Source organism: Larus michahellis, chromosome 9 (genome assembly GCF_964199755.1).
Source record: "Larus michahellis chromosome 9, bLarMic1.1, whole genome shotgun sequence".
NCBI classification, from domain to species: domain Eukaryota; kingdom Metazoa; phylum Chordata; class Aves; order Charadriiformes; family Laridae; genus Larus; species Larus michahellis.
Genome location: NC_133904.1, coordinates 17,801,149 through 17,815,952, shown reverse-complemented (window position 1 = coordinate 17,815,952; position 14,804 = coordinate 17,801,149). Strand labels below are relative to the sequence as shown.

At 37.8% G+C, this 14,804-nt stretch overlaps 1 protein-coding gene across 1 annotated transcript in view; it reads left to right on the top strand.

Moving 5' to 3' along the window:
* Nucleotides 1-14,804, top strand: part of TRPM1 (transient receptor potential cation channel subfamily M member 1) — a 43,591-nt gene that overhangs the window by 7,058 nt on the left and 21,729 nt on the right. The window contains exons 5-13 of the mRNA XM_074601665.1: nt 242-416; nt 1,709-1,832; nt 5,970-6,042; nt 6,898-6,998; nt 9,189-9,362; nt 10,417-10,551; nt 11,501-11,551; nt 13,089-13,229; nt 14,495-14,524. Coding sequence (XP_074457766.1) covers nt 242-416; nt 1,709-1,832; nt 5,970-6,042; nt 6,898-6,998; nt 9,189-9,362; nt 10,417-10,551; nt 11,501-11,551; nt 13,089-13,229; nt 14,495-14,524 — 1,004 coding nt within the window. The remainder of the gene's footprint in view (nt 1-241; nt 417-1,708; nt 1,833-5,969; nt 6,043-6,897; nt 6,999-9,188; nt 9,363-10,416; nt 10,552-11,500; nt 11,552-13,088; nt 13,230-14,494; nt 14,525-14,804) is intronic.

The window sequence follows — 14,804 nt, the reverse complement described above, 5'->3', positions numbered from 1 at the left end:
GTGGAGCTGATGCAAAAGCAATGGCAGAGAAACATGTTACCCTTTTCCTTTTCGGGCTGTGAAACGGCATATGGACATGTTTCCTGGTGTTGGTCATGAAATGACTATTATTTTTCCTAACTACTCTGGTTTGAAGTGATGCTTTAACACAGAAGTCACATCCACTCATAATATCTCAACCTTTTAAACTAGGTTTCAATGACATTTCTTTTTTTTGTTTCTGTTCCTCTGTTTTTCACAGGGCTGGGACAAGGTGTTCCTGTAGTTGGGCTCATAGTGGAAGGGGGTCCCAATGTGATCTCCATTGTCTTAGAGTGTCTGCGAGAAGAACCCCCTCTTCCTGTCGTGATATGTGATGGTAGCGGACGAGCATCGGATATTCTGTCGTTTGCACACAAGTATTCAGAAGAAGGAGGGTAAGATTTTGAGATTGTCACCAAAGCTGTGTTTTGCCCAGGTGGACAATATAGGACTATATGCCTTGCTTTAATAAAAGCGTCATAAAAAAACACCCCAGGGACAAAATGGTACAACCAGAGACATTTTGTTGACTAGTATTGTCAAGCAGTGCAGATGTTATTCGCTGAATTGGGAGAGCAGCTGAATGCTGGATTTTTTTGATGTTTACACATAGTACATATTTAATCCTACCAACAGTATTTATGATTCAGCAACTTCCTTTTCCTTTCTGTTGACCTAGCCTCCTTAGGTCAAACTTACTTTCTTTTTTTTCTTCTTTGTCATTCATCCTTCCTGTCAGTTCATAGGTAATTGAAAGAACTTATCAGGAGCAGTCTGAGATATGATCACTGCATGACTTTCTCTCCCTGTGCACATGATGCAGTATCCAATTTTCCTCTCCAATAATTATGATGAGATAAATGTGTTCATCTGGTAAGGCAGGTCTGTAATGAGAATTTTTTGTCGGCCCTGCTGTCTAAAACAATAATTTTCTCACAATGAACTTTGAATTTTACAGTGTTATGCAGGCTCAGCTGTCTCACTGCTTTGAATGCCTGCTGGTAATGTTTGCCATCATCTGAAAATACATGTATTTTATTAGAAGAAGGATGAAGATTGAAGGGCTCTGTTTCATATTGCTTTGAGAGAGCAAACATTTCTGAACTTCCTAGAATGTTTTTGATCTAGTATCTTTAATCATCTTTTGATTCGTTTGTTTCTTAGTTGGGTATTATGAAGTTTCAGATACACTAGCAATTTAAATCCTCAGTTTAAGAGGATAACCAAGGTGACGTATCAGTAGTGTGAAATATTTTTTGGTTTTTAGCTATATGCAAAAGGCCTTGCAACATATGGAGGCAAAGGTAGGGATCCTTTAAGGTGTACTGCTGAAATCCTGAAGACTGAACTTCTTAACAACAGTGTATCTATAATATATAACAGGAGTAAGAGCTACCTGCATTATATTCCAGAGTGAAAGGATAGTTTGACTTCCCTGCCAGTTTTTAAATCAATGCTGAGCTACTGAGCTGCGTAAGAGCCGGTCTGGGTATGAATTTCCTGATTATTTTTAAGTCTGCATGCACTCCTTACCTGTACAGAATGCAAAGATGCTGTGTCTTTTCATTTATTTGCAAAATGAAGTCATTGCACTGGTGGATGAAAAATTGTTTCTCAAACAGCAGGCCTTCTGAATATATATATTAATTCTGGTAATGTCATCTTTTATGCCTCATTCTTCATTTAGGGTAATAAGTGAATCCCTAAGGGACCAGCTTCTAGTTACCATCCAGAAAACCTTCAACTACAACAGGAATCAAGCTCACCAGCTGTTCATCATTCTTATGGAGTGCATGAAAAAAAAAGAACTTGTAAGTGTCCTAAAAGTAGTTCACAAAGATAACATCTGTGATCAGACTTTATAGAGTACTTTCAAGGGCCATTTTCCCAGGATTACAGTTGAACCTTTTTTTTTTCCCATATAGCCCCCTAAATGTACACAATCATTCATGCATAAGCATAGGGCAAGAAAAGGGATTTGGTCTTCTAGAAAGCTTCTGAAACCAATTTCAGATTCTTCTCCTGTGTAAGCTGACAGGAGTCTTTTTTCATGGACCTCCGCAAGGCAGACCCAGACACTGAGATAAATACACTAAAACCAGGATCAACTGCAGAAGCAGAGGAAAGATAATTGAAGGAGGGGTTCCTAGAAGCAATAAGCGCTCAGAGGGCATCAGCACAGTTTTGGTCTTCAGATGTAGTTATTTTTAACAGCCTTTTGTTCTAGTAAAATGTGCTATTCAGGTCTTTCAAAAGAAATTGAAACATTAAGTGTTCTTGAAGATCCCAGCCTTGCTTGATCCTGGCTTGTTGCAGGCCTGTTCTCTGTGCTGAACAGCTCAGTCGGGTTCCTGCCTGTCTGCCATATCCCAGCTGCAGAGAAAAGTGTGCTCAGGAAAAGAAAATCTTCCACATTCACATCTGTCATCTGCGAACAGCGTCTTGAAATTGTGTTCACTGTGCCTGTGCCTTTGCAGGCAAAATGAATCTTTGAGTGTTTTCCTTTGACTAATTGTCTTACTAAATTTTTATACATATGACCTCTCCCTGGAGTCCTGGTAAAATTCCATTTCGTTCTTTCATACAGATCCTAAGCAGCTGTTTTAGTAGCAGATGAACAGTCTGATGGTTTTTTTGTGGTTTTTTTAAATTGCAGCTGGAACTGGTGTGGCTGATATTTTTATCTTTCTTGCTAAAGTTGCCTATTTCCATTAGATAGAAACAGAGAGAACTACCACAGCCTTCTCCTCAGACTGTGCATAGGGAATCAGATAACCAAACTGCTGTTGAATTTAAGCATGAAATGTGGGGCAATTTTGTTCTTCAAGATGCCTAATTGTATCACTAACAAAGTGACACCTATAACAGGAACAGCTATAAAGAAACTTTGAATGACAGATTAAACTTTTCTCATGAGGCCGAGAAAAGAGAGAATTTTTTCTAAGTTCTTGGTAAAATGGTGTTTCATGCTCCCTTAAAACTAAGTGGTCAGCTTGGAGGCAAGCTCTAAACACTGGTCTTCTCAAGTTTAGTACTGTCTCCAATAGCTGATGTGAAACTTTTTTCTTAAAATTTTAAATAAGGAATAAACTGAATGTAGTATTCCTTACAGTTCTTACTCTTTTCAATGGGGAGCGTTCTTTTGATTTCTAGAAGTACTTGTTTAGTTGTTCGAAGAGAAATAATAAATCCTGCTCCAGTACCCAGAGAAGTATGATGGAAGGGGGAAAAAAAAAGTCTTTTCCCTGCAGTATTTGCTCATTATTTGGCATGGCAATACTGCATGTAGTAGCCAGTGTTTGCATTTCCAGTCTTAGATTTGGAGTAAAGAAAATGAATACAATTTTTAGTAATTTTTAGTAATCTAAGCCTAAATCCTGACATAGTTACTTCAGAATCAGTGCAGTGATTTGGTTTGAGCATGAGGTCAGGTGCGTTGTTCTGAAAAGGGGGAGCAGTCTTTATATGTTGCTTGTGTAAGTGCCATTGATTCTTAAGTAATAGCTTTTGTGCAAGGAAGATATGAATCAAATTGTCTAAAATTTGACCTGATTTACACACAGAGGTCACAGAACATGAACAGTCCCACCATTTTTTGCTAGAGCTGTCACTACCATGCACTGGGATGCTTCTGGTTCCATCTTTTTCTGTTGTGTGGTTTCATATTGACCTGATATTATTAGCGAGTGAAGGGCTAAGGCAAGAAAGATACCACTTGATCCCAACAGAGAGTAATAGGATACAGAGCTGAATTCAGCACAATGCTGCTAATCGTAACACAAAGAAACTTCCTCAGATCTGTATATCAAGCTTTGGTGCTAGTCCTCTTTTTATACAAGCTTCTCCCAGTGATGAAAGTGCCAATCAAAACATTATTTTTATAGAATCATAGAATGGTTCGAATTGGAAGGGACCTTAAAGATCCTCTAGTCCCTACCCGCCTGCCCTGGGCAGGGACACCTCCCACTAGACTAAGCTGCTCAAAGCCCCATCCAGCCTGGCCTTGAACACCTCCAGGGTTGGGGCAGCCACAGCTTCTCTGGGCAACCTGTTCCAGTGCCTCACCACCCTTACAGTAAAGAATTTCTTCCTGATATCCAATCTAAATCTACCCTCTTTCAGTTTGAAGCTGTTACCCCGTGTCCTATTGACATTACTATTTACATTACTCTTGAGTAATTAAACACTGGAAATGAGGAGATTACTTTTATCAGATTAGATTATCCTTGATGTTCCAGTCAAGGAACAGCGAGAAGCGCAAAGAACCTCCAGAAATCCAATTCATCATATCCACTGAATGAACTCTGATTCTCTGAGATGTCCTGTTTCAACACTAGTGTTTCAACACTATTTCACGGTCACAGAAAGGTGACTAGCAAAGAACTTGGAACTTAAAGGAAGTTTACATTATGAAGAATTTTGATGATGGTTGCTGTTTTTTCTTTCTCCTGCTTTGGAAAGATGAACACTAAAATTGGTTTTGAAACTTTTCAAATGTCAAGTAAAATTAATTTCTTCAAGTATAATGCCAACTGTGCTGTTGTATATTCTCTGCCATAGACATGCCCATAGGAGCCTAGTCACTCGCAAGTAAAAGCTTGTACAAAATATGCAGTGAAGCTAGAACATTCTGGCTGAGTCAAGACATGAAAAAACATGATCAGTGGCACTCGGGATTAATCTACAAAGCCATTCTCAATGACTTTCAGGAAGCTGTCCTACGGCAATTGAAATGACATAGGATTGGGTTGGGAATATGTGTCAAGCAATCGCCGGGTTGTTTGCAAACTTTCTACCAGTAGCATATTCTCCACACTGTCCAAAATTCTGGCTTTTTTCTAGAGATTACGCTGGGCATTGGCTCATGCCTCTGACTTTTCTTTGTAATGTTGATCTCAGCTGCCAAGGAAGTGCTTGCTTACATATCTATACGTTTCAAGATAATAACTAAATACTTAAATGTGAACAAGTAGTTCCCTGCATCCTATATAGTATCGTAGAAGTCTCTTCTCCTAATTGTGTTTCCCTTCTTGCTCCGTTCTCTCCAATGCTTTTCTCTCCAAGGTTTATTACATCTAATGCCGAATTCCCTTTTGTGGTAAGGATTTCTGCAAGAAAGAAAGGGTCCATTTTAGTTTTATCTCTGTTCCTTGGTTTTTGATCAGATTCTGATACTACATAGTTCTTGGGTTCATAAAAGCCAGATTATGCAATTTTGAATGATTTTTAGCAACATATATTTAAATATCTCAGCCAGAAATAAATTTTCTAAGGATTAATCCACCTGCAAATGCCAGTTGGAACAGAATATGATAAATGCTGTATTTTCTAGTAATGCAGCTCTGTACTGCAGTCAAATAGACATCCATCCAGGCTTTTTTCATGTGCATTCAGAATTATTACTAACATGACACATTGATTATATAAAATCTTTTTTAAGGGCTCCAAATGTGAAGTCTTTAGATTGTCTGAGTAAAGTACATGTACTGTTGATATATTTACATTTGTGTGGTGCCAAGGTTAGTTCCATACATATGCCTTCGTCAGAAGTCAGGCTAGTAATAAGCACGACTGTGATAAGCTGACTGTAAGAGACCCAGCCTTCCTAGAAGAATTGATTGAGAAGAGAGAGCCCGCAGCTGCCTTAGTCAAACTGCTTCAAATTCAAAATGCATGTCAGAGCAGGCCTGGTTTACTCAGCAAAATTCAGACACTGACTGTGTCAGGACGCAGGGATATTTTAGGACAACTTTTTCAAAATAATTTAATTAAATGCTTTTGTGAAAATTGAATTTAAAAGAAAAATTGAATGGAACTGTGTTTTTTGAAAAATATTGAGTCTTAGAAAATAATAAAGCTTCAACATTCTGCTCTTTTTTGTATCTACATGTTTAGTGTCTCTCTTTCACGTGTTATAATTTTGTGCTTGGTTTTATGCTATCCTTTAGATTACTGTGTTCCGCATGGGGTCTGAAGGGCAACAGGACATTGAGATGTCTATCTTAACTGCTCTCCTCAAAGGTGGGTTTTGCAAGCAATTATGAAGGATGCAGAAATTGATCCCAAGAAGACAGTCCTATACACTGTCTGAGGTTCACTCTTGATGTTTAAGTCGTTGATTTATTCGCTTGTATTCTAACAAGTAACCCAAACGTGCTTGGCATGACGTTCAGATCAGCTTGAAGCATAAAACCTGGACTGAAAATTTTGTGTGGCTTTCCTCACCTGAAAGCCTGGGATGGAAATGCTGCAACAACTATACTCCTGATATTTGAACACATTTTATTGCAGCCTAGTATATATTAATAAAGTTAGAAAGAAAAGATGGAAAGATTAACAGACTATCTGGATTTTTCCAGATCTGAGTTTGTGCTTTTTAAGCCTTAGGGCAAAATTTAGGATCAGTTCCATATTTATTTGGAGTTTGTTATGTTTGCTGAAATAACTGTTTTCTGTCTGCAGGTAGTTGATACGGGCTCAGTATAGGATCGCTGAAGTGCCAAAGCTAAGACTTAAAGAGAGGAATTATTATACTAATATCTACAGCATTAGACAGAGGAGCTGAGAGGAGGAGTCTTTTAGAACAGTTAAATGTCTGTCTTTAGCATCAGAACATAAAGTAGCCAATGTGGACACTGTAGGAAAAAAAGGGAGAGAATCCTGTTAACCACTTTGAAATTAGGATTATGGGCTTAAATGCTATAAACTGATTTGATGAATCCACTGCTTTGTGGTAGAATTACTCCAATGGTAGTATGTTATGGAGTCGGGCTTGCTGTTTTCTAGTTCTTGGAGAAGTGAATGCATCTTGGGGAAGGTTGTCCAAGCTTGTTTCATCATGCACGAAATACTAAACATCTGTATGCTTCTCTTTAGGTACCAATGCATCTGCTCCAGACCAGCTCAGCTTGGCTTTGGCCTGGAATCGTGTAGACATTGCACGCAGCCAAGTCTTTGTCTTCGGACACCACTGGCCAGTAAGACAAAGTTCTCTGAGTCATACTGTTTGTTAACAATTTAAAATAAGTGGTGGAACATTCACACCTTGGATTTTGTTGGCAGGAGAAACAGTATTGAATTCTGTTTTGTGTTGATCTGATTTAGGATATCTCATTAAGAATGACCTGTTTGTTTTGAAACTTCCTTATACTGCCATATCCAAATATTTAGCAATAATTTAAACTCTGTGAAAGAAAGAAAAGCGATTTCATGACAAGCATAAAAATAGCTTTATTTAAGATTCCTCAGGGGATTTGAAAGCCAAGAAAGCCCAAAAAAACATTTAGTAGAAACAGTCTTTGGCCTTACATACAGCCGTACAATAGCAGTCCTGGTCCCCTCCAGTGAACTTGTGTGATGCATTAGTGTTGCTGAGACTTCTGACTGTCTGTGTCATTGACATGTGCTGGCAGTTGGCAAGGTCCCCAGCTACCTATTAAAGCATGCCGCAAGGAAATTCATGGAGCTGCTTAGAAGGAATTGTGTTGCTCAGTTCATTAACAGCTGTGAAAATCTATTCCGATGAATGGGACAAAATCCTGACAACCAAAAGAAACCATTGCAGAAAACAGGCCTCTGGCAGGTAGAGCTGTGCCAAATGAACTAAGAAGCAGACCTTCTGTAAAGCTTTAGGTCCTGAAATTGGATTTTCTCAAATTAGTGTAGTTTGATGCTGCACTAGTTGAAGTCAGTGGTGAAACATTGCAGTGCCTTTGTTATCTGTGTAACTAAAATCCTCTTAAGCCACTTTCACGTCTCACTGTATTGATGCTTTTTGCTTTGCTGTGTGAACCATCTGGTGTTGAATTACTGTAAAGTGTCATGAGGAAACCAGCCTAAAAGAGGCAGTAAGAATGAAGTGCAAGAATTATTTCCTTTTTTTTAAATTAGATGTCTTTCCTGAAATATGCAATAAAATGACACTTAAAGGAACACTATTCTTGTGCTATACTTAATGGTGAGATTTATTTCATTTGGAAGCCTGTATAATTAAACAAATGTTGCTGTATATACTGTTTTATTCCTTCACTTATAGCAATGAGAAGTTTCACTGAATCGCAGAATGATACTGTTTCCAATATTCAAGGTTCATTAAAATGTTTATACAGAGAGATTACGAAGTATTATTACTATAAAACATTTATTTGGATGGAATGTTCCAATCTCCATATTATTGTGGTTAGATTCAGAGGTACCACCTAGCAACTGAAGCCAGTTGCTGCTTCGGCCTATTTCATAGCATGTGACAATTTATGGAGGCAGTATCAGCCATTGTGATTCACTGTCATTTCAAATTCATAAAGATTGCTTTCAGACTAGCATGTGCTGCAGTTTGGCAGTTGCAGTTTTGTCCAGGCCTACGAATGGATTCATGGTAGGTAGGCAAAGAAGATTTTCAAGACAAACAAAACCACAGAAAACAAGTCTTGTTAAAGGCTTGGTTCTGCGGTTCTCGGTGCAGAGCACAGGGTAATTGCAATCCGGTTTACGTGTTGGTGGAGGTCATAGAACCAAAGCATTAGGTGGAACAAGTCAAGCCTCCAAATCACAAACAAGTAGCGTCCAGTTATTTGCATGTGTGCCTGCCTGTCTTGAGTAGATGGGTTGGAAAGGGGAAGAGCAAATGTGTCTGAAGATGTATAAACAGAAATATTGTCTGCAGAACATAAATGAACCAGTGAGTGGCTCTCTTTCATCTCCTTTCTGCCTCCGCAGCATGGATGCTATTTGTCATCATGCAACATTCTGGTTAAGTTCTTTCTGTCCAGCTCCTTATCATGCTTGTTGCTATTTATTTTGACAGCTGTTGCTTTCATTGAGAGCAAAGAAACTGGTGTCACAAAATTGAGCAGTGTCTCTTCCCAGTCCTCTTGCACTGATTTTATTTTGCAAGTGAAGTCCTCCGCAGTCTACCTACTTCACTACTTTACTTTCAGTGTTACTGACTACAGTAGACATAACAGCTTTTAAAAAAGTGTAAAGCTGTGGCAATGTGAAAAGGTCCTTATGCTTAAGGAAATGATCATTTTTTATTGACTGCATGTGAGAAATGGTGACTGGGGAGCGAGTTCAATAGCAGTGTATTCAATGAAATAGTCACTGATTAGAAATCAATTAGATTTCTAATACTAATATAATATTAATTCTAATACTAATATTAAATACAGCCTTTAGGAAGCCTTACAGCTCCTGATGGTACAGCTCCTGAGAAGGAAAAGAAATCTCCAGCAGCTCAGACTAAAGCAGCCAGAGGGAAAGGAAAAGGGAAGAAAAAGGGAGGAAAAGGAAAAGAAGAGCCGGAAGAAGAAACAGATCCAAGAAAGCTTGAACTCCTGAACTGGGTGAGATGAAAGTATTTGTATTAAAACTGTTGAAGAATTCTTTTCTTTCTTTTTCATCCTAGGGGACAAAGAGAGAAGGAAAATACACATTTTTTCATTCTATAGAATGTTCATTGGCGCATTCTCACAAGATCAGCAGTAGATGCTGCAGGGATGCTGTTCAGTCTTTGAGCCAGGAGTCCCTCTCTCGTCGGACGTGCACCACACACAGCCATATCACAACAGTACAAGTCAGTGCTTATCTGCTGCATCTCCCCTGCACTTGTCAGAAGAAAATAAGAACACCAGTGAACATCTTCATCCTTTCTTGTACATGTTATTTATCCAGTGAAGGGAGTTTAAACATCTCCACTTCTAAGTGCTTCATTTTCCAGTTGCAGTAGGTTAGATTGTTCTGTTGTCTAGATTAAAGTTCATGTGTCAAGGGGATTGTTGCTCAAGGGGTTTTCCCCTCTCCTGAATTTTAACCCTTTAGACCGTATTAGAAGATGCATTAGGCTTCGTGTCAAACATTTTCCAAAGGCAAAGCTAAGTTGGTGAAGGAAGAGGAAGTGCTTTTTTCCAAATGATTTGAGTCTTTTGTCATTATATGTTGCCTTTTCTCTGTGAGGCAGCAGTTTGAGTGTATGACACATATGTGAGTTATCAGGGTAAATTATGTCAACCTCTCCTTAAAAGTATACAGTGCATTTTTCTTAAATCTTAACTTGTTCCTAGCATGTTCAGCAAGTAAATCTCTTTTTCACATAACGTGTCAAGCATGGTATGCCTGGTTTAGTTAAAAACACTAAGCAAAATGATTGAAAGCTACAGTTATATTGCTAAAACTTTCTTTCACTGCTATCCTCTTGCCCAAGACCTCATCGGAAAACTCTACCATCTACACTAACCTGTACATGGGTAAAATGTCATTTTCTAAAATCCTTTTCACTTACAGATTGATCACCATATTTGGGAACTTGGGACTATCCTAAGTAATGAAAACGTTTGTGGCTGTTGGCCAACCGACTCTTCTTTGGTCGTGTAGTCTCACATTCTCCACTCTGCAATTCAGGTGAATTCCCTGGAGCAGGCTATGCTGGATGCACTGGTTCTGGATCGAGTGGACTTCGTGAAACTACTTATTGAGAATGGAGTGAACATGCAGCACTTCCTCACTATTCCTCGACTGGAAGAACTTTACAATACTGTGAGCGAGCAGAAATAATAAAATGCCGTGATATCTTTGCTACTGTATTTAACAGGGGTGTTCTTTTTCTTCTTCTCCTTCTGAGATATGCTTGTTTTTCCAAAAACCTCTGAGCCCTGACAATACACAGAAGTTGGATAGCATTAAAGGAAGCCATTGCTACTACATATAGTGTTCTGTTGTTTCCCTAGATATACACATTTCTAATTAATAAGCCTATAGCAGCTGTCAGAAGCTGTTGCAGTTTGTTATGTAAATATAGTGATGTATTTTAAATGCACGTTCAGAACACTTAAAGAACTAATGTAAATAGTAAAAATTTAATACCAGCCAGTAATGGTCATTTACTTTTAATCTCAATTATTTTTCATGAATGTATACTTCAATATTTTTGAAATAATCCTGTAAATTTGGCAAAGTACTTACACAGCAACTTGAATTCTTACCATATTGCAGAAGTCAGTATCATTTTTCCTTGTGGCCCAGCAAAGCAAAATATTTTTCCCAAAACCATAAAACATCATGGGTTTTTTATCCAAATTCTCCCCGACCCAACCCACAGCAAATTCATCAGGAACATAACTATTTCTAGACTTTCTTCCCATCATTTACATGGCAGGTAGTCTAGGACAGCATTCATAGAACGTATAACTTCAGTCTAGGCCTCCAGTCCCTTTATGGCTTCTGCAGCAAGTACAACTTCAGACAATGCCACAAACTGCTGTGACTTGAATCACCACATAAAGGATTGTAAGAAAGGGATTACACAGCTCTTGACAGAAATGTGTTTGTCATTGTAGCCCAGTTCCTTCTTTTCACCCCTGCAGAGTGTGACGGCACATGGTTGCCTCAAGTTCTGCTTACAGTGCCAGGTCATTAATTACATTTGTGTTTGAAAAAAATCTGAAGAATTGGAGCTCTAATGGACTGTGAATGATTTTTGTTTCAGAGATTGGGTCCACCAAACACACTGCATTTGCTAGTCAGAGATGTGAAAAAGGTAAGCTTAACTAACAGCAGCATTACATTTGCACGATGACATTAACCATGTGAGTCAACAGCAAAAGCAAGCGTAGCATGGGGGAAAGCAGACATCTGAAATCAGATGGTACCTGTTAAGAAATGAAAAGTTAAATTACTTCCTGTGACAAACAGTGACGTCAGTCTAAATCACATATGGCTATACTGTATTGCTAGTAATTTAAACTAAGGAGAGGAAAGTTAAACTCCTTGTAGTGTAATATATCATTTGAGATTTAGGTTGATACTGTTTCTTCTCTACAAGAAGCTCCCAATGGAGCATTACAATGGTGAAGTGGAAGGAAAAGCCTGCTAGGTTAACTGGAAACTTCACTCATGAGCACAGAATTTGTTCCCTTTTGTTTGTTTCCTTGTGTGTTTTTTAGTTACTTTTCACCCAAGCAATCACACTTTTTCTTGGGAGAAAAATCTGTTCCGTTTCTCAGTGCTACAAGTCATAAATTTGCTATTCATTTGTTTCCATTTCATGTAAATTTGTTCGTTATATGTGAATAGGGTCATTGTGAGATTTGTTGTTTTATTTGCTTTCTTTGAGGTTTTGGAGCTTTTATTCAGTAAAATTTAGCTACCTGAAATAGCCTGTATTCTTTTTTGCAAGGAAAACTCCCATTTATTCCCGGGAGATTTAGATGTGGGAATGACGCAGTACTGGATTAATGTATAATTCATATTAATCTACTTCATAGTTTTAACACTTTTTTCATTCAGTGTTTGTCTTTTTGAGTGTTACTAATGCTCTTCTGCATTCTGCTTTGTGTGTCTCTCCTCCTTTTCATTGCATTTTCATGGCTCACTCGTTCAGCGGCAGTCTCGGGGATTCAGTTGGGTTAACATGGAGGTGATGTGTTTGCTTAGGATATAGTTGTTTCATCATAGCAACTGCTCGGTGGTGCTGTAGAATCAGTTATTGTTGTAGGATGTAGCTTGAACAATGCACAGTTTTCAGCTTACGGTTCTAGCAGAGTCAATACCACTGTCACGTGTAACAGTGGCAATTACAGTGTGCCTTTTTCTTTGATTCTGGGCTGCATGTTAATCTAGTTCTGCATTGTAGTCTTAACTCTGTAGATAATATTATGATGAAATGTAAATTTCCATAAAATTTAAAGTATACTTGCCATGAAATTGAGTGATGCTTTTATACTGGATTAATGATAATCTGTACAAATGTATTTAATTTCATCAATATAACCCTTGCAAACAACTCAGGCTTGTATGGACACTGACATAATGTATGAGTAAATCAAATGAAAATTTTTCAACTGTAAATAGTGCCAACAACAAAACCAAAAAAAAAATCTGGCCCCACAAAATTTTCATTATGTGAATCAATTATCATTAATTTTGTACAAATATTCCAAGACTGAAACCAGTGGCTGTAAATAATATCCATGTGCCAATGTAAATGTGACATATGTCTAGCCAGGCAATTTTTAATGTATGTTGTGTTTTCTTATCCTAAGTCCTTATTTTGTTTTTCTGGATTTTTTTGGTAGGGAAATCTTCCACCAGATTATCATATCAGCCTAATAGATATTGGTCTTGTACTTGAATATCTCATGGGTGGAGCTTATCGCTGCAACTACACTCGAAAACGTTTTCGGACTCTTTATAATAATTTATTTGGACCAAAGAGGGTAAGAATGAGTTCACTCTGGATGTGGCCATTGTGCTGACGGTAAAAAAATAAGTAATACTCTGTTCCCTTGTCTTTCTGAAACACTTCATGTTAAACTCTAAAGAAATGCTGCAAGACCGAAGTTGAAACTCTGGTAGTGAAGTTCTATAAGGAACCTGTAAAATATCTATGTTAAAGGATGGGGGAACCCAAAAGGTGGTAAATACATTGATCTAGAGGTGAATTTCATCCTATTTCAGTAGTTTAAAATCCAAGTATTTCTGACTGTGGTGTTTGCATATTTACTGAGTCCTACTTGAGCTGTAGCTTGACCTTTTAGCTCTCTTATAACTGTAAACTGCATTGGTCAAGCCAGGCCTATTGGTCAAGTAATTATAACCAACAGTAGCCTTGACTTGGGTAAGGCAGAGAGTTTCGTCTGAATATGGAAGAGCTATGAACCTGTTACAAAGTCCTGTTAAGAACTGCTCTGAGCATCTTATCCTGTGGAAGCCACTGCAATCTCAGTAGAACATTTCATAGCCGTGTACCAATCCTAGAATATCAAGCACGACCCTGATTTTGCTAAAAAGCCTATTCTAAGCACATAGAATAATTTTCTCCATTAAGTTATTTATTTGGTTGGTTCAGCTTTGAAGGTCAAGTGACACTTCCTAGTCTGATTACAGAAAGCCCCACACTAGGAAACTAGCCCCCCAAATGGTCATAAGGCCACTCAAAGCCTAAGCATTCTGTAGCCGATACATAGTACGTATATAGTGTAGTACTATCTGGTGGAACAAACAAATAAACCTTTTACATAAATTGTAAAACAGAGGTTTCATTATACAACAGAGGGATTTTTTTAATGGGAAATGGTGAGAAGTTTGAAGATCTATTACAGTTTTCTAGTGTTTCCTATGGGTATCTTAATCCTACGTGTGCTTAGAACCACTACTTTTTTTCAAGCTTTTGTGACCATGTGGTGATTTTAATTCTCAAAGCAGTATATTATTGAATGATTCCTTTAACTTGTCCATCTAAATCAAAATATTTTACTTGAGTGCAGGATGGAAAATATTTTCTAACCCATTGCCCTCCTGCAAATACAGTTAAGAGGGAGATGAATTAATTGTACCATTATTGGTACTATTATTTAGAATAGTATGTTTAATAATGAATACTGTACATTTGTAAATGAAAATGCGTTTTTTCTTGGTATTGTTTGGTCTTTGAATTTTCCTTCCCATCTAACTGATTTTATTTTCTATTTTTAATATTCAGCCAAAAGCTCTTAAACTACTAGGGATGGAGGTAAGTTGGATTTATTGTAAAATACTTTTTTTTTTTTTATCAGAGCATTTCTTGGTACAGTTCTGCTCTTGCTCTTAGCTTTTTCACTATTACTGTGGCTTAAGGTAAATTTTAACTGGACAGCATTTTCCATTTTGCAAATAGCCTATGAAATACTTCTGACGCTTTTTTATGGGTAGGGTCTTGAGAGCTGCTTAAAGCTTTGCTCAATAGACTTCAGGCAGTTTTTAGCCCTATTATGTAATAACACATTCCATGTTGGAACATACTGTAGATTTAA